Source organism: Leuresthes tenuis, unplaced genomic scaffold, assembly GCF_036924035.1.
Source record: "Leuresthes tenuis unplaced genomic scaffold, fLeuTen1.0.hap1 SCAF_4, whole genome shotgun sequence".
Lineage (NCBI taxonomy): Eukaryota > Metazoa > Chordata > Actinopteri > Atheriniformes > Atherinopsidae > Leuresthes > Leuresthes tenuis.
This window is the reverse complement of record NW_027325358.1, coordinates 25,043,082-25,069,975: the sequence shown is the minus strand read 5'-3', so window position 1 is coordinate 25,069,975 and position 26,894 is coordinate 25,043,082. Positions and strand designations below refer to the sequence as shown.

At 39.9% G+C, this 26,894-nt stretch overlaps 2 protein-coding genes across 3 annotated transcripts in view; one reads left to right on the top strand and one right to left on the bottom strand.

Annotated features, from left to right (window-relative positions):
- LOC140304667 (uncharacterized) overlaps nt 1-26,894 on the top strand; it is a 285,825-nt gene that overhangs the window by 202,517 nt on the left and 56,414 nt on the right. The window lies entirely within an intron of this gene.
- Nucleotides 1-26,894, bottom strand: part of LOC140304666 (microtubule-associated serine/threonine-protein kinase 1-like) — an 87,285-nt gene that overhangs the window by 11,238 nt on the left and 49,153 nt on the right. For both annotated transcript variants that reach the window (XM_072383396.1, XM_072383397.1), the window contains 13 exons: nt 25,478-25,553; nt 20,516-20,725; nt 20,325-20,426; nt 18,160-18,292; nt 14,391-14,458; nt 14,173-14,249; nt 11,995-12,203; nt 8,506-8,644; nt 6,745-6,877; nt 4,932-5,097; nt 4,565-4,666; nt 1,470-1,592; nt 1,231-1,340 (listed from right to left, as the gene is read on the bottom strand). In XM_072383396.1, the coding sequence (XP_072239497.1) occupies nt 1,231-1,340; nt 1,470-1,592; nt 4,565-4,666; nt 4,932-5,097; nt 6,745-6,877; nt 8,506-8,644; nt 11,995-12,203; nt 14,173-14,249; nt 14,391-14,458; nt 18,160-18,292; nt 20,325-20,426; nt 20,516-20,725; nt 25,478-25,553 (1,648 nt within the window). The remainder of the gene's footprint in view (nt 1-1,230; nt 1,341-1,469; nt 1,593-4,564; nt 4,667-4,931; nt 5,098-6,744; nt 6,878-8,505; nt 8,645-11,994; nt 12,204-14,172; nt 14,250-14,390; nt 14,459-18,159; nt 18,293-20,324; nt 20,427-20,515; nt 20,726-25,477; nt 25,554-26,894) is intronic.

Here is a 26,894-nt window from a genome sequence, read left to right as displayed (position 1 = left end):
GTAAACATTCCATCTAGCTTCCACTACAAATCATTAAGGTAATTTTCCCTGCTCCAAGCCTGTTGTCAGGTGTCTCTTCTACAGCGATTTCACATGAGATGATTCAGTAATGAAGATAGTCCATCATTCTATGAAATGAATGATGCTGTGTAGCCTTCCTGTGGCATATTCAGCGAGCCAGACACATAATACTTCGTAGTCTCACTGGATCTGGATGTTATACAGTTTCCTATTTAAAGGTGCATTTCTTCGTAAGATCTCCCGCTGTTTGTATGCCATTTAAATGCCAGCCCATACAGTTTGATTGCGTCTGTCTTACTTTTTCAATACTGATGAATCTGTTTATTGTAAATTCTGTTAGTACACACAATGTCAGAAAAACAGTGAAATCAACCTGTGATGATATTCCAGAGCATCAAAGCTTTGTCTGCGCAGCTTTGTTAAAGATATGCATTTGACAACTGCATGAATAATAAAATAATAATAGAATAATAGAATAAACAACAAATGCTCAGACGATAGAAACAGAGTGCGAAAATCTTCAATAATCCAAAGCTTTAAATGAAACTCTTAGCCTTAAAGGCTGCTTAACAGCTTGGTGAATTCAACTTCAAGCGTAGCTTCAAATGCATCTCAAATTTTGACAGACTGAAGAACTCTCTATAAACCCAAACATTAGTGGGAGAACTAAGTAAAAGACAGAAGAAAGGTGGGAAGAATTAGACGTACAGGAAAATAACAAAAACAGAGAGTGGAGAGCATGACGAGAGAAAATCCCACCTGAGACAAAAAGTGAGACAGAAATAGAAGGCTGCAGCTCAGAATTAGATGTGAAAACAAAAACAGGTTCAAAGATGTGTGGATTGCAAGACTCACAGACGGGCAGAGCAAACGAGGTAGTGTGAGACCTCCACCTTAAAGGTGCCTGAGCTCTGTGTGGCTAAAAATAGAAAGTGGAGACGAGGGGCATGAGGATGAATGGTGCAGCTATAAGACAGCCCACACAGACTTCATTAACACCAGATATAAGACCTGAGTCCACCCTCCAGGAGCGGCTCCGTGCTGCATGACCTACTTCGTGCTACTGCTCTTTTCTTCTTCCTTATCTGATCCTGTCAAACAATCTCAAGTGCCGAGTGAGCGTGTGCGTGGCAGGTTGGTACAGCGAGAAGAAAAGAGAAAGCTGGCAGGGATGAAACAGGAGAGGATGATGGAGAGGCAAAGTCATACCTTACTGAAACGAGGAGAACAGGAGGAGAACTGTCTGATCTCCACCGGCTCATCATCATTGGTGTCGTCCTCGTCGTACGTATTGATGTGGCGGTAACGATCCGAGCGGGCTGGCAGAGGAGGGAACGGGGCAGAGGAGAGCTGTCATTTAAAGATAATGACTGGAACGGTGTCAGAAAATGATTGTGCCACTCATAAACCACATATCATCGTAACTACTGTAGCTCAGACACACGTACTATCAAAGTAGCTGGTGTCCTCCTCGGATTCAAGGTGAGGGATGAACTCTGCTTTCTGCCTCAGCAAACTGTTCCAGTCCAGCTCAGTGAAGAACGAGTGCTGCTTCACCTCGAACGCTCCACCTGGCGGCAGAGTCACACAAAGATACGGACGCTAAAGCATGACCAAAATCTCAAATGGGACCTAATCTACCTTTGAAAAAGCCGAGCAGCTGATCATTTGGGGGCAATAAAAGAATGCAACTTTGATTTCTTGATGGTTTAAAACTACAGTTCAGCACAGAGAACCAACGTCCCTGTCTGAGGCTAAACCCAAAGATACGTTGCTTTTCTGAATAGCTAAAGAAGCAAAAGGAGACTTGATTTTCTTAATACTTACCATCATTACTTTTTTATGTTCATATTTGGAAGTTTAAAGGTCAATGGGGCCCATATAAGACTTTTAGAACCCTGCAAGCATCTAAGTAGCTCGGAGTCTTTCTGTCACGGCTTGTGGGTTTTGGTTTGGATCTTTTCATTTGGTTTCTCCGCTGGTTGTCATGTTCTCTTAATATCTCCTAATACTGAGAAGTTTTGATCTCATTATGTTCTTTACTCATGGTTTTACTCCTGTTCCATGTTCTGTATTGTTAACTTTAACTCCTGTTTTATTTTTCAGAGCCTGTTCCGTCATTCTTCTGAGTTAGTTTTGCTTCCTGCCCTTATCACTCACCCGGGGTCTGGTCGAGTGTTTTTTTTTCCCTTAGGAAGCTTCTTAACTGGGTGAAATGACCAGGAAGTAGCAGCCACGAAAAGAAGAGGTCGAATTCTCTTAATGCTAATGAGTGAGGCTTCCTCGATTATATTTCCTATATAATCTTCTTTGCATAGAAAACACTGTACCATCCTTTGTGAAAGAAAAGTAGATTACTCTGCTCAACAATATCTTGGAGCCACAACAATCAAAGAGGTGCTCCATTGTTATCATGCAGTTGTACAAACTAGGTTTCATGTAAACAAATACTAGGACTGGAGGGTGAATGTGAGTGGTCTGTGGCAGTAATATATTTTACTTTTGTGTGTTTTTCTTTATTTTTGTAATGACCAACCTAGATGATAAATCACTACTTTATACCATATCTTACGATTCATACTTCATGTGTTTTTTGCAGAAGAATTTAGATCTGGTACTGTAGACACATCTCGCAGCGTAGTGTTCGCTGTGGTTCAATTCTCAGTGCAATGCAGTCTTCAGGAATTTGTCTAACCATATCTCTCCTTCACTCCGTGAAATCATCCAACAAAGTCAGGGAAAAGCACTTAGGAAAAAACAACAGGAGGAAATACTCTGCTTATTCCTACCCCAGGTCTTAGTTTCTAATCACCATAGCTGTTATCTGTTGATCATTAATCCCCTCAGTATCTACTTCCTGCCTTGTTTCCTGTATTCAATTCCAGATCACGGCATCTCTGCAAACTTGCATTCTGTTCCTGCCCTTTTTCTGTTCTGTTTAATTTAGATGTTTGCTTAATTTTTGTTTTAATTTTTGCTCGGTGGTGTGGTGGTTAACACGGTCGCCTCACAGAGGGAGGGTTCCTGCTTTGAATCCCCTGGTGCCTTTCTGTGTGGAGTTTGCATGTTCTGCCCGTGTAAGCGTGGATTCTCTCCGGATATTCCGGCTTCCTCCCACTGCCCAAAAACATGCCTGTCAGGTTAATCGGTGACTCTAAATTGACCCTAAGAGTGTGTGTGGTTGTTTGTCTTATTTGTCTCTGTGTGGCCCTGTGATGGACTGGGGACCTGTCCAGGATGTACTCCGCGTCTCGCCCAATGACAGCTGGGATAGGCTCCAGCCCCCTCCCCCCGACCCTGAGTTGGATTAGGTGAGTATAATGGGTTTATGTTCTGGTATTCCTGCCCTGACCTTTTGTTTTATTACCTTAAGCACCTGGGAGTTTTTACATGTGGGTCCTCTAACACCTTTAACACCTCAACACTTTTAGTTTTTGTTTGGAGCTTTTTTTTTTTTTGTCCATTCTTCTTATGAAAGGCTTCTAGCTTTTTAAAATTCATGGGTCATCCATCTTGGATGCACCACTATTCTGAAATCTGCACGGATGTTCTGTGATGCTGAAGTCAGGGGACTGTGGAGGGCCTCAGAAAAACACAGGAAAAAGCACAACAGTTTCCAATTGTTGATTTCTCTGTTCAAAATCAGTATGCTATTCCAAAAGTCATCTTCATTCCATTGTCACTTTTTTTAACAGATGGTTTGATGATTGCTGCCAGAATTAGCAGGTATTCATTTGAATCTACCAGTGAAGTGTTTCCTGTGCCATCGACTCCTTATGCTTGTCAGTTGGAGAGGTGCTCTTTTCGTGAAGTTCTGACTTGTTTCCTAAATGCTTTAGGCTTGTTCAGAAGCAGGCTTGTTCTATAAAAGTATTTGTACAGGTGTGACTTTATATCAGAACAGTGCAAAATAATTCAAGTCTGGCAAATCTTCCTAATGGTCTTTTCAAGTCAAATAGAGGTTTTGATTTGGATTTCTAGCAACCATATGCACTATTCTTGTGGAAATTTCCTTAGTCTTTTAGAAATTAAGCTTTTGACTTGCTAAACTTACTTTTTAAGGCAATCAGTCTGATCCCTGTTCTTTAAAACTCTCTTCTGTTCTGTCATTCTCCCTCTACCATAGATCCCAGGTGGGTCCTATCCTATCTCTTTGATTATGTCATTGCTCCACCAAGGCAATATACTGGAATTTAACTGCCAAATAAAACTGCTTTATTATTATTTTTTCAACATTCATATTTTTTGTTCAATCTTTTCAACTGAAGCCAGCTTTGATCCTCTTCATTGAACTCAGCCTAACCTATAGCTCTTTTTTCCACTCTTAAATGATATAAAACAAACTTAATTCTCTAATCTTGATAAAACTGTTAGAAAATAATTTATTTCAAGTTTTTTTGTTTGTTGTTTTTTTTCCACTTAGCAAAGAAGTCCTTAGGAAATCCCAAATACTGACAGATACATTTTTACTAGTCCATTCATGCTACTGTAGATTCTTCATCTTGTCAGAATGCAGATCTGACTTCAAATGCCCAAACAGTACCTGTTCCCAGCCGTACAAGAGGGTTGGTCTGCAGCAGGGCAGAGATGAGGGCCTGGGCATCTGTAGGCAAAGCCTCATCACCATCTGGCCAAACTATATCATCTTGCAGAGACACAAGAGAGATGACAAAGGTTCAGAGGAACAAGATGATAAATCATAGGGAAGTTCAAACTACTGTTGAAAAAGCCCCAACCAGCAACAAGAAAATGTGCTAATAAGTGGAGCTGTATTCAACACCTCATGGCCTCAAACTCTCCCACAAGAATGATTCAATGACTTCACTGACATGAAAAATAGATGTGTTTCTGTTTCTAATCCATGTGCTTCTCTTCAGAATGTTTGGGAGAATCCCAAACCTCACCCTCACCTGTGATGACCTGACCAAACAGCTCCTCAGGAGTGTCTCCAAAGAAAGGCACACAGCCCACCAGGAACTCATAGAGGATAATGCCCATGGCCCACCAATCCACAGGCTTCCCATAGCCTTGACGGAGAATCACCTCTGGGGCGATGTACTCCGGAGTCCCGCAGACCTGGTAAAGAGCAATGGAGAGGATGTGGAGGAAAGGAAGGCGGAAAAAGAAAGGGAAGGAGAAGAGAAGTAGAGAAAAAACATCTTAATAACTGTGAGCTGCTTCAATAAATGTTGCTTAGCACTCTGCCAGCAGGGAAAATATTTGCATTGCTTGTGTTTCTAAATGTAAAAGGTGACATAAATAACGATTTTCCATTCTTGAAAGCAATGAGAGGGAAAATAAATATAGATAACAGAAGAACTTTAAGAATTCAACTCTTTGGTCAATAAAGTGGAAACTATTTGATTAAATTCCCCTGGAGTTGGCTTATGTTTTGGACAAAGTGTCTTTCCTTACCAGATGCAGTTAAATGAAAGTCATTAATTTATCTCCTATGTTGTGTTTATACTCAATGTTATTATATTCAATACTCAATTATAATGACAATAAAAATGCAGCATGTCCTGTTCAGTATCAACATGAAGGTGTGACACTGAATATTAAAGCCATGTACCCAGCAGACATCATTACTGATTGCATGCAAAATTCCCTCCTAATCACTATCCCCACTACAGACATTAAAGGCAAATCTGTTGTCTGTGCAAACTGCAGATGTGAGATGATTACTGGCAGACAAACAGACACCTGCTTCAGCGTAGAAGAGAAAAAGGACACCCGGGCCTGTCTGACTGATTACGGTTCAATTCAGAGCATAAACACTAACTGTAATTGCAAAACGGGATTGTGATGGAGATGGTGAGCATTAATGATTCAGTAACTCTGACTGAACAGGAAGCATTGTAATGCAGCGTCTTTCGTTTGGAGACGATTGATTTTGCCGGCCGACTTGGCGGTATTGCATGCATGACTGGAGGATACAAAAAGATGTTTTAAATGGCGGTCGGCCGATCAGCCACAGCACGTCTTTTCTGTCACTATTTCTGCACTGTACACACCTCATTCATGCAGCTGCTAATTGAAAACAAACTGTCTGCAGCCTTTAAATCTTCAGCATGTGGTGGCAAAACACTGGCCCTAATATCCAAAAGCTCACAATGAAGGATGGCATTATGTAACAGGTAGTCTGCCTAAATTGTCTTACACATAAAAACTGTAAACTTAAACTGTAACTTAAAAAGTAAAAGTAGAATTTCTTGTGTATTTTATTTTTTAACTTAAAAAGTATCTAAAATATGTCTGGGGTAGAAGGTAGTTATTTCAAAGGTGAATATTGTCCTCCTGTAAACCAACATTAAAAAAGGCTCTGGCTGTTACCACAGATACGTTTAAAATGAATGAGCTAAAGTCAGTTGGCTGACCTGCACACTTTTTCTTTGTTTTCTGCTATCGCCACATTTTTCCTAAACAAAGCAACCGCTGCCTATCCAGGCTGTTGCCCTTTTTCTAATTATGTATAAGTGACATAAATAGGGTCATGGATTTTCATTTTCTTCAGGTCTTACTGTGTGTCCATTTCATCATCTTGACAGCTGCCATTTAAATGAGCAAAAGATTCTCTGTCTTAGCGTTGGACACAATATCTCTTTCTGACATGTCTGACTTTTAAATAATCTTTACCATGTCATGTCACGGAGGTAATTTCACTTGAAACTAAAACCTCCATTCCTCCAAGTAATTTATTAGTAATTCGATTTCTGACTGTACCTGTTTGTCCAGGAACTCTCTGGCATCTTTCTCTATGTGTCCTTCATAAAGGTTGGTGGTGAGGCTCATCAGACCCATCTTCGACAAACCAAAGTCTGTGAGCTTAATGTGTCCCATGGAGGTGATGAGGAGACTATATGGAGAGAGGAAGAAAAAAACATTCAACACGGTAGTGTTTTTTATTTTTCCTGTAAAACTAGGCTACCTTATAGGCAGCACATCTGTTTAAGCATAACTTGATTTGTATGTGTTTAAAAATCCAGTTTTCACACTCCTTTTCCCCACTGTTGCTCTTTCTCAGTCCCTTGTTTGGGACATGTCATTTATTTTAATTTTTAAGTTAGCTTTGCTTCCTGTTTAACTTTGTCAACCGGGGTTTTGTTTGAACTGTTATTACTGTAGTTATTCTGCTGTGAGTCAGCCACTTTGTCTTTGGGTTTGAAATCTCACCCCTATACTTTGTTTGTTTAAGAGAAAGCAGCAACCATGGAGCTATGGAACAAGTTAACGCTAATGTCCGCAGCTCGGTGCTGTCATTTTGAGAATGCCTACGAACAAGAGCTACTCAGATATTTGAAAACTGAAGCTAGTGTCTTACTCACGTGAGACACAAGAATGGAAAAATGATAAGTAAAATAACTGAACTATATTTTAAACTTTAGTCGTTCAGTCTAAACAGTAAACATGTTAGCGAGATGTTGTAATGTGCCCTGCTTTTGAAATATTAGCACACAAAATAGAACAATGGGAGCACCGTGGCTCTAACAGCAGTTTATTATTTATTTTGATGCATTTAATCGCTTTTCGAGGGTATATATAGTAATATTATCATTATATCAAAACCACTAGTAGCTCAGTTATTTTTCAATACTTGGATTGCTTAACAATATGATTTGTGCCCCAATAAATGACATAGTAATAACTGTCAGAGTAAAATCAGTGTAACACCTGAAATATCAGCCAATGCCACTGGTTGAAGTTGTCCTGTTTTGTGATGAGCCGGCTATAGTCAACAAGCTGAATACCAATTTTTGGCTGATATATCTGTGTATATCCGTAGGGGACACAGTAAAAGCAAAAACAATTGCAGGTGGGCACAGATCAGTGATATCATTTACCACAGATTATCAAAAAGAAAATAAAGTGTAAATTAACTTGCACTGTCCATTTTCTCAGATTTATGATGTAGGCGACCTATTCTTTGTCTATGAAGTATGAATATCAGGCACATAATTACTAAGTACCACTGCATTCCAGTAGTGTCCAGGAGGCATCAATAGCATTCTGCTCCTATCCCCTAGTGATCCCTTTAAATAGTAAACAGTATAATGTACTCTTTTGTTTTGCATCAGATTCTTTTGGGCTCTTTTGCATGACCTCCAACATTTTCTGCCCTGTTGTTTGTTTATTTCTTTGAATTTCCTGCCATGCAGTGCTCTTGTTTTGTTTTGTTTTTTCTATTTCTATTCTCTTCTATTTTTTATTCCACTTTTATTCCACATCTCCCTGTCCCCGGTGAACTCGTACTTTGGTTCTCTTCTGAGCACCATGACACTGTTCTGTTCATCACTAAGTTTGTCTGTTTGGTCAGTACTGACTTAGTATTGTCAATTTGTTAATGAGCTAATAAAAAGTTCAAATGTTCGAAAACAATCAGCTGAAAAAAACACTACAAGCTTCGAGTGGTTTCTTCGCTAAGAAGAACGTGTTCACACACACACACACACACACACACACACAATAGGAGAACTGTAAACTCACTTGTCAGGTTTGAGGTCTCTGTGGACGATACCATAGTTGTGCAGATATTCCAGGGCCAAAACGGTTTCAGCAAAATACATCCTCGCCAACTCCACAGGCAGAGCCCCAATGTTCTTCAACAAAGTGGCGCAGTCACCCCCTGAGAAAACAGACACGCCACAGCTTATTAACACCAAGTGAATCTGGCCACTTTGTTGCTCTGAAACGAAGAAATTCAATCCTATTGTTTAGTAGATGACATATATAGAACCTCTGATTAGGTAGAATGGATAGATAATTCATCATAACATGTATTTTATTCTTGAGAAAACACCAGCATTTCTGTATGGGTTAACTGTCTTAATGACTTTTAATCATTTATCTGACTTGCAATCCATCTTTGCTGCCCCTAATCCAAGATAATTTAAAACATGCTTATGAGTCACCAATTCACACCCACCCATGACACCTCATTGATGCTGTTTACACCTGTTATTAACATCTTAGACAGCTAAGATGGACTTGACAGCACCATGTGCGTCATCCTGATGTGAACATCTCTCCTCATGTACATCTCCAGTGACCTTTTGTGATCAAATAACACCTCCTTGCTCTATGTGCAAAATAAACATGCAGCCTGTATCACACCGTCAGCTGTGGTGAGCAACAAACAGGACATCAGCAGTAAGTCTGTCACGATCTGTATTTTATGTTTCTGTTAAGCCTACAGTTTTGCCATTTTATGCCACTTTTTTCCTCAGTCTTTCTCCTGCCCTGCCATCAACTTCATTCCCTTCACCTGTGTTCATCTTTATGCTGATGAGTCAATCATATATTATTTTGCTCCATCTGTTGAACAAGCTCTAAATAATCTTCAAGATGATTTCTGCATTATCCAAAGAACTCTGTCTAACCTTAAATTGGTTCTAAATCCTGGAAAATCAAAGTATCTGATTTTTACAAAAAGACGTACTGTTGACTTAAATAAGTTTACTCTCAACACAGAAGATGGGTCTCCCTTGGAAAGGGTTTCTTGTTATAAATACTTGGGTATTTGGTTGGATGACAAATTGTCTTTTAATTTACATGTTGCAGAACTTTAAAAAAAGCTGAAGCCTCCACTAACATTTTTTTATAGAAATAAATTCCTCAGCACTGTAGAAGGCAGATATTGCATGCTACATTTCTATCCGTTTTAGATTATGGTGACATTACTTATATGCATGCTTCCCCCTCTTCCCCCCTCTGTTCTTAAACCACTCGATACAATTTACCGGGGTTCAATAATGGGTTCATGACCCATCATTGCCATCTCAATCAGAATGTAGGTTGGACTTCCCTGGCTCTGAGAAGGGAGCAACACTGTATATTGTTTATTTATAAGGCACTATTAAAAAAACTTCCACTCTACTTATCAAGCCTAATAAGCTTCAGATCTCTTAACTATTCCACTCGTGCATATAACCCACGGGCTCTTAATATCCCAGCTGTTAAAACGGAGATAGGGAAATTTGCTTTTGTTTATATTCTCCTTTTAAATGGAATAATCTACTGTCTCAGCTTCAGTTGGATACACTGATTCCTTTTAATCATTTTAAATACATGCTTGTTGATCACGATTTCTGAATGTACATGTGCTTATTGAATTTCATTATGTGCTTCTGCTGAGAGTATATTATGATGGATATGTATTGTAATGTGTTTGATTTGTATTTGTGTTGTTATCAGGGCGCCATTGGAAATGAGAGCTTGCTCTCAATTGGCCCTCCCTGAATAAATAAAGGTGAAATTAAATTCCCATCAGCTGCACTCAATCACCCTCCACAGTATTTAGTCTCCCGGTTTGTTCTTGCCTTGCCCATTGTCTGATGTCCATTCATAGCAACCCATGGTTTTCCCGTTTGTCTGGTTCATGGCCCTGGTAATGTACAATCTGTTTTTTGTCATTTACTTAGGTGTTTTTGGTTTTCAAGTTTAGTTTTTTGGTACTCCAGCGGTGGCTGTGATTTTGATTTCTATTATAATAAACTGTTTGAGTTTCCTCCTGGTTCCTTTCCCGTGTCTGCATCTGGGTCCTCCTTCACCTCCACCTCCAAACCGTGACAAAGTCTGCAAATGCTTTAGCAAAACCCTGAATTTAAGTTTAAATGAATTCTGACTTAAAAGGTTTTAAATTTGTTTTTAAAATGAAAACATTTAAGTAGGCTAAAAAACTAGAGCTTTGTCATTATTGTGGAGCTCAGAGCCACGGCCTCTCCGTTGACTAAAAACACACAAATTGAGACAGGTGAAGAAAAGTCTGCAAATGCTGTAAATGGTCTGCTCATTATCAAAAAGTAAATCATTTCATCATCAACACGTTTCCCCTCCCTCTAAAGCTTTGTTGTCCAATCACAGTTTTGCTAACTGCTTCTGCAAATATGAGCACTGTTGTAAGAATGTGGCCACATACGTCCGAATGAGACCCGAGCAAATGGATTTGAATGTTTCCTAACTGCGCTCTGAGTGTTTATTCAGAGCTGTCCATTTGTAACCAGATCACTTGTGCTGCATGTTCATCCATTCAGAGCTGAGGTTTTGTTTTAAAAAGCCCTTTAAAAGTCCTTTCTTTCTAGAAATGCAAGTGAGAGAATATGTTCCACCACAGTACTTTAAGTTTCCTGAATGTTTCATAGAGTATACATTCAGAGCAAAGGGTAATATGAATAACACCACCACTGTGCTGTTCAAGGCCTTAGCCGACTGACTCATTCAAGATCCAGTGAATGAAATGCAGCCTTTAATAAGCCTTAACTTTGGTATCAGCATCACTACACGCAATACACACAGCACACAAGCAAATGTTTGAAAGTGTTTGGTGATGGGGTCAGCCTTATTTCACAGACCTTGAATAGAGTGACAAATCTGGAAACTGAAAGGTGCTATTTTACAAACTAAACAGAGACCTGGCTGAACATGTATTCATATGGATTATACAGAAAAAAACGAGGACACCTGGAACATGAACCATTATCATTCTCTCTTCACATTTCAATTCAATTCAATTCAGTTTTATTTATATAGCGCCAAATTACAACAATTGTCATCTCAAGGCACTTAAATAATATAGTCCAATTCAAACCAATTGGAATTCAATTCAATGTCATCATAATCCAATGAAATCCAATTAATTAATTTCAAAATAATCCAATTCATTCAAAAAACAATATCCTAGCCAAGGAGACCAACAGATTGCACCGAAAAAGTAACGACTCCCTTTTTAACAGGAAGAAACCTCTGGGAGAACCAGACTCAGGAAGGGTGGCCATCCGCCTCGACCAGCTGGGGTCGAGACATTTTTAATTGACATTTGTCAGTTAAAAAATGGCCCTCGCTCAATTAAAAGTCCACAGAGATTATGAACCCTCTCATTCTACAGCGGTCATGTGCAAAACTGACAACCTCAGAAATCATAGACATCCTCTTAATCTCAATCTATCTCTGGTGGGGAGCCAATCCCAACTCCCTTACCTTCCACATATTCCATGACCATGCAGAGATGTCGGCGAGTTTCGAAGGAGCAAAACATGGAGACAACGAAGGGGTTCTCTGCGAAGGTGAGGATGTCCCTCTCCACAAACGCCTGCTGGATCTGGTTCCGCAGTATCAGATTCTGCTTGTTGATCTTCTTCATGGCAAAACGCTGACGTGTCTCCCTGTGGCGAACCAGATAGACAGCACTGGAAAGAAGAGAGGCCATAGGGGTACAGAACAGAGGAGATGAAGTGGAAAACACAGCAAGCGGTTAAGAAAATAGAAGAGAGATATGAACTCAGTATAGTATGTGAAGACTTGACAGGTGGATATTAAGACTTAAAAACCTCTGGCACTGACTGTCAAGCTTAAATCTAGTAATCATCTATTTCTCGTTGATCCTGAACTGAATTTTCTCAGTGCACCTTAGAAATATTCTTAATGCAGGCCTGGCAGGCACAGTGCTTTCCTAAGCCAGCTTTAGACAGCTTTGATCATGCATCAGCATGTGCACTGCTCAACATCAACAGAAGAACATGTGATTCTTGCATCTATCCCTAATGGCAGACTGGGGTGCAGTACATTTTAAATCAAGTACATTTCTTTGAAATTATTGAATAAACCAGCCTTCGAATAAATGTTGGACATGCATTCTAAAATGTACCCGATCCAAATCCCATTCGTCCTTTATCACTGGCGTTTTGATTATTCTCAGTGCCAGGATGAAAGGCTCGAGCAGTGCTTATAGTGTCCCTATTTGTTAGTTATCATCCTCTGCCATGCCAAAAACATCTTCTATCCCACACAGCATTACGAGACGCAACTATATCTAAATGAAACATTAAAGAAACAGCAAGAAATCTTCCCTTAACACATGCATTAGAATAAAGTTAGTGAATGCTTTTTATACTGTATTTCTAATATAATGTGGTTAAAACTCAGAACAACTACCTCGTTAGACTGCATTGTTTATCATGCTTCAACTTACACACTTATGGCATCACATCAGCTAGACACATCAACGATCCACAAAACAGCACCAGTTCAGCATAACTCCTCCATAACAAAAGATTCCCAGAAGTCTGCGGGCATTCTTTTTCTGGCAATTTCTAATTGCCTGGTCAATGATTAATTTCTTTAGAGAGATTTCTGCATGAGAATAAACAGAATCTGTTGGCACCAGACAAGATAGAGCCACAGGAAGCTTTAGGGTTTCTATTTATACTCTGAGTAGTATCAACCTTTCAGATCTGGGCAGGCTATGGATCCATGCAGGTAAAATTCTGCATGGAGAGCAAAAAACAAAGAACGCTTTTCCTGTCTTGAACACCATTAGCTTTTGTGTGATGATATGTGAGCTTAATTGAAATGTACCTGCATTCAAACAGTTACTTGTGAATGGATGGCTGCACCGGCAGCTGAGAAATTACGCTTGTTGCCCCCCCCGAGGCATACCGTAGTGATCAAACTGCAGACTGTGGGCTCCAAGGCTCATTTCAAATGGAGTGTGGTAAGTGTTCTAAACAATTCTAAACAGAATTTTAGTTGTTTTGAAATGTTTGCCGTTTTTGTAAACCCCTTTGAAAACCTGCTGCAGTTGTGGTAAAATGATTTCATCTCGAAGCTTTCGACATTTTTCTGCATTGGTGGGATTTAGAACTGTATCAGAACTAAAGCAAATGTAGATGTCACGATCTATGTCTTTTGTGTTTTTCTGTCTGGTTTCAGTTTTGCCATTTCCCTGACCTTTTTCCTCAGTTCCCTCCTGCCTGGTCATCAGCTACACTCCCTTCACCTGTGTTCAGTTATCCTTAGCTGCTGTCGTTCACTAATCACTCTCCCCACAGTAGTTAAACTCCCTCACTCTTTGTCAGATCCTCGTTGTTGTTATGCATGGTTTTCCCTGTCAGTGCTCGGTCCTGCTCCTGTGAAACGTTACAGTCTGGTTTTGGTATTTCTTAGTTGTTTTTCAAGTGGCTGGTACTTTTCCGATTTCTCTGACGCTGTTTGTGCTATTGGAACTATTATTATTTTTAGAGGTTTTTTGGTATGTAAAAGACTGACCCAAGTCCCCTGATGAAAACTGCACAAATTATATACTTGTATACTAAAAAGAACTTCATATATATATATTTAGAATGTGAACAATCAGTGAGGTGTAAATCCCTTGCTCACCCATAAGCTCCATTGCTGATCAGTTTGATGGTCTGAAAGTCTTCCTCACTGGGCGGCTTGATGGATCTTCCTTTTCCCTGGTGACAGCCAACAAATTAAAATTGCAACTCAAAAGACAAAAGAAAAACGATTCCATTCCTGTGTGTGTGTGCGTTTGTAGGATAGTGTGCAAAAGTATTGGTATTGGATGTGTGTGTGTGTAAGTGTTAGTTCATCACCTCTGCCGAGTCATCCGTCTCTGGAGTATGTGGACCCTCACTGTCATAGCTGTCAAGACTCGTGATTTCTGTAAAGAAACATGTCGGTTATGACCATTCCTGGCGTCATGATAAAAACAGCCAATTTCTTTTATCTTCAACAGCCGGACTCCCATGCTGCTTTGAGCACCCTCAACAAAATTCAAGTTTCAAAACAGCAGAGGGGCCAAACGCTAACCCTCTCTTAATTTGTCTTCTCTTCTCCAGCTTTCCCTCCTCCTCACTTTGTTCTTCCTTCCTCCACGAGCAGCGCTGGCAGCAAATGTTCAATGTTCTTGCACTCTCGTGTATGACAGCTGCTTGAGAACACTGATTATATCATTGTTTTGATGAAGCAGGGACAGAATTGAGCGATGACTGACTTCCCAAACCATTTGCAAAGCATCTCTGTAGATTTTAAGTTCGTGTCAGATAAAAGTCGCTGAGCTGAGAATCAGATATTCAGACTGATTCTGTTTCACACTGAAAATGTTGTTAACCGTCTCTATGAGAGACTAGGAAAAGAAGTAACTGTGAAAGTGTGAATGTGCAAGGAGCTACGTGGGTGCACGGCGTGCCCATGCATGATAATGTAGGTGCTAAAGACAGTGCTAGATCAAGATATCAAGTGGCATATTGTTAGCAGAGATTAACTCTGAAAGGCTGAAAATAGCACATTTCTCACACAGTCAGAAAAAGATAAATCTCAGTGGGTTTTTTGTGTGGAGTTGTTCTTAGTTGTTAAATCAATCAGTCAATGAGCAGTTCTGTATGGATTAGAATAGGAGCAACTGTGCAGATGTGAATGGAACTGTGAATTTGTGGGGTGAACGCATCTGAAACATACCTTTCCACCCTGGTGGTGCCATTCCAGATGCACTAAAGCACGCCCACATCATCAGATATGCTGAGTGCTGATAACCAGCCAGCCGCTCCCTCTCTTTAGTCCAGAGGATGTGGACTTCATGATTTCCACAAATAATTTTACATTTGAATTAATCTTTGACCGGGTCTTTCACCTTGCCTTGGTCCATTTTAAATTTGCTGTGGCCCAAAGAAAACAGTGGCATCTGTGCTTTAACCTTCAGTTGAGGATGGAACGGTGAGCTTTGTTCACAGACAATGATTTCTGGAAGTGTTCATGAGCTCATACAGTGATTTTGATGACAGAATCATTACTTTTTTCATCGCAGTTTTGCCTGATGGTCCGAAGATTATGAGCATCCAATTCTCCAGATTCTCTGAATCTTTTGATGATATTACATCCTGTAGATGATGGAATATTCAAAGTCTTGACATTTATGTTTAGGAACATTATTTTGAATTTGCTCCACAATTTTTCGTAGTTTTTTTGCTGAACCTCCGCCCGTTTTGACTTCAGAGAGACTCTGACTCTAAAGGATGCTCTTTTTATGCTTAATCATGTTCCCAACCGGTTGCTGAATATCCTAATGAGCTTCAACATGTTCCTCCAACTGTTTCTTTATAGTATCCTTTACTTTTTCAGCTTTTTGTTGTTACAACTTTTTAAAAGACGTTTTGCTGCCATCAAATTCAAGATGAGTTCATAGTTTTCATGCAATAGTAAAATATCTCCCTTTCAACATTAGATATGTTGAAATTTGAGATTTCCAAATCATTACTTTTTCTTTTAATCTCTTAGGTGGTGTCCTACTTTTTTGGAATTGGAGTTATGAATTAATTGTGTAATTATGCAGTCTGGGGGACACTTATGATCAAAGTCTTTGATGTAGAGCATAGTTCTCTTAGTTTTCGGAGCTTTGGAAGACACAAACTGAAATTAAGGCTTTTGTTTTCCTCTTTCTTATTACTTTTATCTTGCCTCATTCACAAAACAATATAGAGCTGTGGTTCAACAGAGCCACAGGGTTGCAGTCCTCATTATTATTCAGCCTGAGCCTGAAAAGAATGTTAGACGGAATCTGCAGCAAAACATTTAGTGAATTTGTTATTCAGAATATCTGCTAATGTTTGTATTGTACCCTCACCTTTGATCTGTTCAGTTTTAGGGAATTATAGGGATAACAATAATAATAAAACACTGGAGTCGACATATATAACATCTTTAACCTCTTAGACAAACAACTGAGGTGCTGTGCTTCACAAGCAGTTGTTGTCTCCTCTAAATAATGATTTTCCATTTGATATGAATTAATATATATACACTATATTGCCAAAAGTATTCACTCACCTATCCAAATAATGAAATTCAGGTGTTCCAATCACTTTCATGGCTACAGGTGTATAAAGCACCCAGGCACGCAGACTGCTTAAAATGAGTGGATGCTGAGGTGCATAGTGTGCAGAGGTCGCCAACTTTCTGCAGACTCAATCGCTACAGACCTCCAAACTTAATTTGGCCTTCAGATTATCTCAAGAACAGTGTGTAGATAACTTCATGGAATGGGTTTCCATGGCCGAGCAGCTGCATCCAAGCCATACATCACCAAGTGCAATGCAAAGCGTCGGATGCAGTGGTGTAAAGCACGCCGCCACTGGACTCCAGAGCATTGGAGAAGCTTTCTCTGGAGTGACGAATCACGCTTCTCCATCTGGCAACCTGATGGATGAGTCTGGGTTAGGTGGTTATCAGGAGAACGGTACATGTCTGACTGTATTGTGCCAAGTGTAAAGTTTGGTGGAGGAGGGATTATGGTGTGGGGTTGTTTTTCAGGAGCTGGGCTTGGCCCCTTAGTTCCAGTGAAATGAACTCTGATTGCTTCAGCATAGCAAGAAATTTTGGACAATTTCATGTTCCCAACTTTGTGGAAACAGTTTGGGGAAGACCCCTTCCTGTTCCAACATGACTGTGCACCAGTGCACAAAGCAAGGTCCATAAAGATATGGATGAGCGAGTTTTGATGTGGAAGAATCCTGACCTCAACCTGATAGATCACCTTTGGGATGAATTAGAGCGGAGACTGCGAGCCAGGCCTTCTTGTCCAACATCAGTGTCTGACCTCACAAATGCACTTCTGGAAGAGCTGAAGCTGTTATAGCTGCAAAGGGTGGGCTGACATCATATTAAACCCTATAGATTAAGAATAGGATGTCACTATATTCATATGCGTGTAAAGGTAGATGAGCGAATACTTTTGGCAATATAGTGTATTTATATGAATTTGTTTCATCTTTACTAGGAGGCAAGACAAAGACAAAGACAGACAAGTGAGGTTAACCATGACAGTCAAATGAATGAGTTTAAAAAAATCCCACTGCCCATTCCTCTTAAGCTAACTAATCAACATGCTGTAGTAAAAACTAGCTGTAGCAGCTTGGTACTGTTTTCTGACAAACAGAATAAAGTCAAAGAGTCACTGCAGCATTAAGACTGAATGAAGCCACAACACCCCACACTACCGCTCACCCAAAGTCATAAAAAAAACAGTCATTCAAAAAACAATGTACACCATGTCAATTTGTGAGCCTTAGATTCATTGGTGGTTGGTTTTATTGCACTTATTGCATTTATCTTTTTTTCCCTCTTGGATGGAAACAGCCTTGACGTTTACAATGGATTTCGGTCTCTATGGGGAGTTATGGGTTAATCTCCTGGCTCCAGCTCTGCACTTAACCAGCAGACATGAGAGTGGTATTGATCCTCTAATCTTACTCCTCTCATCTAAAAGTGAACAAGTGAATCCAGAAAAACATTGCTGCAAATTAAGTAAGTCCTATAAAAGTTACATATGTGCAATAAAACCCGAGAGATGTTTTTTCTTTGTCTTACCCTCCAGTGGGTCTCTGGTCAGCCCCAACTGACTGATGATATATCGAGGGATGTCTGCTTTCATCAGTTGTCCCTCCTTGGCGTGGTCCTCCGCAGCCTCCAGTAGATGGTAAAACTCTTCTGGGTTGAACTCCTGAAGAAATGTTGAAGAGGCGAGAAAGAAGTAGAAACATTTTGAACTCACAGATTTCACAGCATGGAGCATTCAGGAAACCTGTTCGGAAACTATGATACGATGACAGCAAAATGATAACCGCTGCATGCGGAGGGTGCAATAACAGATAATAAAGGGTGACTTAAATGAAGTGATCACATATTGGATCATCTCATATGTGTCAAAGCAATCTGAAAAGTACGCCCGACTTCACCTGCAGCACATTCATAACTGCAACTCGACACTGCTACAGGGCTGTCAGACAAACATAATCAGTGTTAATACTCTTCCAAAGTTTAAATTGCTTTTTTTTCCGATAGAATATCTCTTTTTCAAGCGCTTTTGTGGTGTCCTGTGGGATTCAGTTTGATTCCTGTTGGTGGAATAACATTTTAAATTAAAAAGCCTGGGGCAGCCAGGATTACTTCCTTCCCTTTTTTGTGGTTCATACTGTCTCCCTTCGACCAGAGAAAAAAGAAAGAGGAGGAATTAACCCGGCTTTCTGATAGCTTGCCGTGCTCGAGGATAACATTCGTGCAGCTAACAGCTCACTGACTGTGTGACATTTTCACCAAATCAGACCTCATAACTGACTTGAATGCTAAATGAATTTTGTTGGTTTGAGTGTTCTCCTCTCTAACCCAAGAGCTATAAGAATCTAAAGTCCCCTCCAAATTCTGCATGACCCTATCGACCTCCCCTGTCGGTTGCCTGGACAACGGAAAGATGAGCCTGAGGCGCAGGGACGAGGAATGCCATAGCTGATGAACAGAGGAGGCCATCAATCAGAGGGCTGATATTCAGGTGTGGCTAAGCTCTTGTGTGTACAGAGAGGCTTATTATTACCCGACAAATTTAGGGGAATTATGTATCAGCATGCCAAGGGCATGGCTCCGTCTAACAGCTGATTGAATGTGCCTATGAAATGATCAACAAGTCTACAAGAAAGGAAAATTAATCTACTGCAACAGAATAGGTTTGATATGCTGAATGACACAAAAGTGAAGAAAAGGAAGTCAGATGTTGTAGAATACCTACTAGTTTACATTTAGAATGCATTCATGTATAAAGGGCAGCTCTTTTACTGCAATTAAATCCAGTAACCTGCTCGTCTCTCTGAAATCTTTTACAGTAAAAATATATGCTAATTACATCAAAATGTTACATATGACTACATTCTAATAAAGAATTATCCACTGATGCACTGGCCCTGATGTAATGTCTTTTCAAACATGTAATAATCACACATTATTTGCTTGGTGTAGACAACCCCCCCCCCCAAATCAACCACAAAAAGCTTTTGATGGCAACCTGCCATAGCCACAGCACACACGATTGAAAGCAGTTGTCTTTTGAATGTTCCTGAAACTAAAATAAAATCATATCCAGCCAAACTAAGAGCACACACAGTTTCTGCCTTGAATCTCTACCAACCAAAGAACGCTGGTAACAAAGTGTTCAGGCTCTTAAGGAGGCAGCTATAGTTTAAACAGCAGGCATCTGCAAAAAACGTTCTATTTTCTTTAATGTTTGGTATACTACGAGGTGATTGGTGCTGGGGTGTGTTGATATGCTTATTATGCAAAAGTCTCGAGCCACCCCTCAATCTTCAATATTTTGCTTCCAAGGAGCCAGACTCTATCGTGCTCTCTTGAAGTGGTCTTAAGCAATAGTTCTCCAAGTTTTTCCTTGGATGTTGGCTGCTTTCTCAGTCACTTTCAGCCCAGTACTTGTATCTGACCATTCAGTGACCAAGTAAATAACTATGTTAAAAGTAATGCATTCTAGCCTTTGTTTGAACTACTATGAAATGTTTTCAGGTTTGAGTTTTAGATATAAAAAATAGTTTTTCTGGTGACCCTCCAAATTATATTTATAACTTAATAGGGAGCCTTAAATGGGCTCTTTAACAGCACAAAATTAGCAGAGTACAGCAAACTTCCCGATTTTCATTTTTTACTTGCTCACTAGAGCAAGACTACAGATGATCAGACAGTGCTGCGGAACTCACCAAACACTCCAGCAGCCTGGCAGGACGGGATATGATGATGAAAAGCTTTTTGACAAGTTCTATGACGAAGGTGACCTCGGAACTCTCTGAGCGCTCATATGCCTGATGGAGAAAGATACAGTGACTTTATGAGGCGCAGGACATCGCTCCACAATCCTCTCGACCTCCACGACTCCAGTCTCACAACTCACGTCATTCAGTAGCTTCTCCAGGTTCTCCTGCAGTTCGCAGAAGTAAACGCTGGTTATGAGCCCCTCACGGGATTTGGTCAGGCAGTCTCTGGACATCTCAGCTATCTGGTGGTGGATGAAGCTGAGGACCCCGTCGGCCAGGGGCAGAACACTCTCTGGGGAGTAGTTCTGGATAAACTCTGCCAGCCTCTCCTCCATCTGAGCTGTGGCCTTATTGGGGTTAACATACAGATAGAAGACAATATAATCTACATCTCAGACTTCAGTATATTGATCTTAACTTCATCAAAGCATGTCTTGAATAAATGAGGTTTTCTGATAGATCAATAAAACGCCACGACACACTGTTCTCTGATAAAAGCCTTTTTTTTTTTTTTGGTGCTGTTATATGAACATATCAGTGTCCAAGTGACACCTTGATTATTCCTTCCGCTGCTTTGGTGCATGCTCCAGACATGTAGTGACAGCAACAAATGAAATGACACTCTGTGATGTCCCCTGTCCCTGTTACACAAAGGGTTATTGCTTAAGTTATTCTCTGTCTTTGCATCACAACTTAACCTAAAAAATATATGTTTATATAAATATATATAATATGTTTTCATACATCAATCTCTGCTTGCATATATTTGAATGTCTGAAGTCACTGCCCATTAAAAAAATTCTGAAAAAAACACAACATTGTGGCTGTTAAGCTTTCAAAAATATCTGTGAGCCGTTCTGATTAGCAGAACACTGTTTGAGTAGAATTATCCAGCCTCGCCATGTCAATCTCCATCCAACTTCACATTCAAATCGTATTGCATTCTCTGTACCTCTCTGTACCTGTTTGCTTTTGCTTTTCGCTTCGCTATTAACAGGAAATTCTCATCAGCAGTTACATACTTCACCTAATTTAAGAAAAAAAAGCCCTTCTTGTGCTTTGTTTAATGTTTCATATCATGACAAGCAAATATGACTTCTTGTTAGGGTATCCTTTGGCTTTCTTTCTCCAGTTGCAAGTTGGAAATTCCCTTGCAGTTGAATGCAGGACGACACTGGGTCACACCATTACTAAAACAAACTTATAACACTGGCAAAACATTGCCTATAAAAGCAATAATACTAAACACTAGCTTTGAGTTGAACGGGACACTGAGGAATAGACTGACACTGAAGCCTAGGGTTTATCATATGTGTATCTAATATGTGATTTTTGATGTGAACAGCGCTCTTATCTGAAGTGTGACGTTCAACTCAGTTCAACACCTGACCTATGATGAGATTGATACCTATGATGAAGTATCAGTACCAGATATCCATGTCCATGACGTGTAAAGACATAGTCGAAAAGGGAAGTGCTGTGCCCTGTCTCTGCAGTGCTTTTCCAAAGCGTGTTACAGATATTCGATTAAGACCTCAGGAAATTGTGTCAAAGTGTGAAAAAATAGCAGAATATGTCTCCTTTGAAGGTGCAAACATGCACTGAGATGACGCATCAAGGCATAGAATATGTGTGCGAATGGATATAAGCTGTAGTCACACCATTTACATTTCTAGAAATGTGTAAGATGTTTTTTTGGTTAATAACACTCATTTTGATGAATTTCATTTTTTATGATTTATAACTTGATGCAGTTACTAACATTTAGCCGTATATATGTGAGCTAATTATCATTACATTTTGTCTGTACATGTTATTTGCTGCTTTAGAAAAGTATTGTGCCTGGTCTGGATCTTTTGTATTCATACATTACCAGTATTACAGTGTACTGGATTGTAAGTATATACTTTGCAGCAAACAAAGACCTTGACTCAACTCACTGTCCTTTCAAAGAAGCTGATTTCACTTGGTGATGCTCTGGCATTGGCTGTGTACTTGCCACTACAAACAATAAAAATGTCTTTTATCCTGGAAATATGTTGAATAATCAAAATATTGGATGTAAAACAGCAAAAATTATTCAAGTAGTTGCTCTGGAAAAGCATCGAGGAGTCTGAAGCATCCCCTCTGGCTAAAGTGTATCAAACATGACATCATCTACTTAGTTTCCAGAAGTCTATTTCAGGGATGGAACTGCTAACTGTTCTTTTACTGGTGGTGAGGATGCAGCAGTAAAAATCCTAGGAAGTACGTGTGAAGACTTGTATTTGAGGACTCCTTCCTTGCACACACACCTCTCTGCTCATAAAATAGCTGTTTTATTCTCCAACAACAGCTGACATATCTACGTCTGAGGCTGGAACACATGAAAACAGGCTTGCAAGACCAACAACAAGTTCAATAACAAATGGACCAAGAGCAAGATTTCAGATGTGGTCGGCCCATTAGGTTTCTCACATGACCAGCCACCTGTCAGCTAAAGAAAAGTAAACACATTACTCTCTGTGGCATATGAGGTAAAGCAGGTTGTTAAATAATCACAAGGTTGACAGAGCCTCCACATGTTGACCTTTTCACACTGACACTCACTTTGCCCTGTGTCTCAGTTAAGATGTGGGAGCAGATGTCTAAATGGCACAAAAAGCCTTACAAAGGCCACGAGAATGTGTGAGCTTGGCACAAACTTCAGGAGGGACTTTAGGACAGCATCTTACCAAGTGAATGCCAAATCTTTTATTTGTTATCTTGAATCTTAAATATTTGACAAAGCATTTTCAAAGATATATTCTAGCTTACTTTCCTTCTAAAGTTAAGTGATCTGAACTACAAAACTGAGAAGAATTTGAATAAAAATACATTGTTTATTTTTTTTAAATATGGCTGCCATGGCTGTTGAAAATACCATGATTCTGACTTCCCACATCTGAGTTACTTTAAATGCATGGGGTGCAAACACTGCAAAGGTATAGGGGGGCATAATGTGGACGTGAGTCATTTAAATGGTAATGTGAATGAGAAATCCTATGTGCAACTCACATGAACACCATAACTGGAATACTGCTGTGCATGTAAAGGCAGCCATTCTATAGGCTGTGTGCCAATGTTACTGTTGTGTTATTTTTAGCTGACAGCAAAAGGCTCTGTAAAATGTCCAGTGTTAAATGATCAAGAACGGATGAATTGGATCATTGTTTTCATGGTGGAGACACAATTCACTTTTTCAGTTGTGAAAAACCGTTTGAATGTGCGCAAAGACAGCTGAAGGCTGCTGGATGTGCCGCAGTACAGCACAACTGGTGAAACAACACGATGTTATGACGTTGTCTCGGTGACAGGTTAATGTCTAACTGTGGAAATGGAAATGAGGCATCTGTGTGCTCACCCCGTGTCAGAGTGACTTGATTGACCTGCATGACTTTTAGTGTTTTTCTGTGGCATAGATGGACTGTGTCTGTATTTTTGATGTACAATCTTGTGCTGCGTGATGTTAATTATATCTTGATTAAGTTTAACAGAATCAGGCATTCGCATAGAACTTGTATATATTCTTTTAATGGTAAGGTTTTATGCATCAGGAGATAAAGTAAAAAAGAAAAAAATATCACCTGGTTCTTACCAGGTCTTACATTTCGGTAAATAGTACCTCAGACAACACAGGATTTGTTACATGATGCAGCATCAGTGTGTGAAAAACAAAGTACGCTTATAAAACCACCTTTAAGCACCAATAACTTGAAGCAATCATTTTCTCTATGATGTCACCAGGCTCTCACACTGTTGTGGAGGAATTTTGGTCCACTCTTCTTCACAACGCTGCTTCAGTTCACTGAGGTTTACGTCATTTGTTTATGCAAAGCTCTCTTCCACAGCATTTCAGTCGGGTTGAGGTCTGGACTTTGGACCACTGCAACAACCTGATTATTTTCTTTCTCAGATATTTTGTTGTAGATTTGCTTCTGTGTTTGGGATCATTGTGCTGTTGATGACCCAGTTTCAGCCAAGCTTTAAGTGTCCCACAGACGGCCTCACATTTTACTCTAGAATACTTTGGAAAACAAGCCCAAGTAATCATTCCTCCAGCAACTTTTTCATGAACTTTAACATTTAACATGCTAACTGAGGCCTGTAGAGTCTGGGTTTTTTCGCAGTTTCTCCCTTGCACGGTCTGATCTTGGGGTGAATTTGCTGGGACGTCCACTCCACTCTGGAAAGACTGGCAGCTGTCTTAAATGTTTTCCACTTGTGAATAATCTTTCTCACTGTAGAAGGATTGACTCCAATTAGTTTGCAAATGGCTTTATAAACCCTCCCAGACTGATGGGCAGATTAGCTGCACCTGACTGCTACTGACCCTCTTAGTTCCTATGGAAGCAACAAGAGTGTACTGTTTTTCACACACTGCCTGTGCCTTTTGGCTTAGTTTTTCTTAAATAAATGTATGTAATGTAGTGTTGTCAATCTGACATTGTATGTATCTCAATTTAAGACCTGGTAAGGACCAGATGATCATTTCATCATGTCCTGATACGTATAACTTTAGATTTTCGAGAACTTCGATTTTCGAAGACCTTCGACTGAAAGACTTTCTTCTTCACATGACCGTTTATGCCTGTCTTTGTGTGACCTGTTTCTTGCTTAAAGACTGTATAAAATGGCACATTGTCCAAAGTAAAATCATGACACATCAGGCCAAAAGCTATCTTAATCATAGACTTAATTAGTCTTAGTTATTCTTTTTAGAATTGTGGATGATTCCACTACTTTTACAAATATTCTTCTACACAAATTAATCATTTGCCTTTGATTCTCTTCAATACAAAAATGACTCTTTTCACCATGAAGGGAAATGCAGAAAGTCTACGCTCCTAAGTGTGCTGTAAGGAAAGGTTTTTAGTTTGTTTACTGGTAGTTGTATAGAAACCCCCCTGTGGCACAAATGGATCATCAACTGCATTCTTTAAAGATCTGACTGCTAAAAACAATGACAATATATCAAACGTTTTAAATGTAGATAAGAGATTTCTGTTGTGCAGTTTGTTTGCTGTGCAGGTGCTTTAAGGTACAGTTTACACTTGTGTATTTGTTTGTGTAAGCCTGACCTTGGGGAAGCGCTCCTTGTAGACATGGTTCATCATTACTATTTCATTGTCATAGCAGGATGGAGAGCGCCCCGGGCTGAGGAGAGACAAACACAGACAACAGGAGAGTAATATGCAGCCCCAGTGGAGAACATCAACAAAGGTAGGACTGAGCTAAGCAGAGTGAAGGTGGGCATTCTAGAGTGATAAAATGCTATGTTTTTCAGCTGAAAGAAGAAATGAGTCGCTGCTTCGCCTCATGAACATCCTGCATGTATGCCATGCTAATTAACGGATCAGAAATTCAGTGCGCCCTGTTTCTGTAAGGCGCACAGCGTCTTCCTCCATGTCATGCTGCACGGCTAAATCCTCAGCATGGTACAGACACGAGAAACACACATGAAGACATGAGAGTCTCACGTATGTGTTGAGACACACACAGGCACAGACAGAAGCCATAAACATCATGGGACAATGACAAAGTACAAAAAAAGATATTTTATCTAAGAGACGATGATTCTGTGCTCATCTAAACACTCACAAAAGAAAAGCTTTTCGTGAAAAGATGTGTGTGGGCAAACACATTAACAGTTTATCCTGACAGAACATTGTTGTGATGTGAATGGTGATAATGGCACATGTCAAAGTACGCAATAAAGGCAGTACTGAAGCCACAAGATAATATCGAGGCCAGCCACAGTAGAAGAGCTCAGTATGAAGGCTGAATACTGATAAGTAGTTATGTGTCGTGTGTAGTTAGAGCATGTTGTACCTAGAGGGGGAGGTTATAATAGGTGTGGTCAGAGACCGTACACTGGGGACTCCTGCTAATCAAGAAACTGCAGCACCCTAGAGAAGCTCAAAGCACCGGAGGGTAGACTGATATAATAAACAGCGATGAATAATACCCACAGTCAAAGTACATTCACTCAAATGCTAGGCCACGGTTTTAAAACTCTTGTCCCTTATTTGAGTAACGTTTTGTACTTTCTTCTTTTGATCAAGTTCACACAGTTGTAAGTAATCACATAGTACCAAAAACATTCTGTGTACACATTCTACCCACAAAATATATGATTGAATATATATTAGAAAAAAAAATTCATGGATCAAACCACTAGTGTTGCAATACTTTAAGAGTGAGTTTGCTGCTTGATGCTATTCCATTTGTCTTACTGTCACCGGTCTCATAACAAGAACTATATACTGCATTAGTGATCACTCAGGATCTGCTCAGGAGCAGTTTATCTTCTGAGTTTTTAACAAAATTGTCTGAGAAAAGCAAGTACTTTCATTTATTTTGTTGTGCTGATGATTTCCCAGACAGCAGAATCAGGCTGAAACAACATTCAAACGTTGTCAGCCAACACGTCTGACATCTTCTATTGAACACAACTCTGCAATGCACATCAATTCTCAGCTGTGTTTAAACACTAAA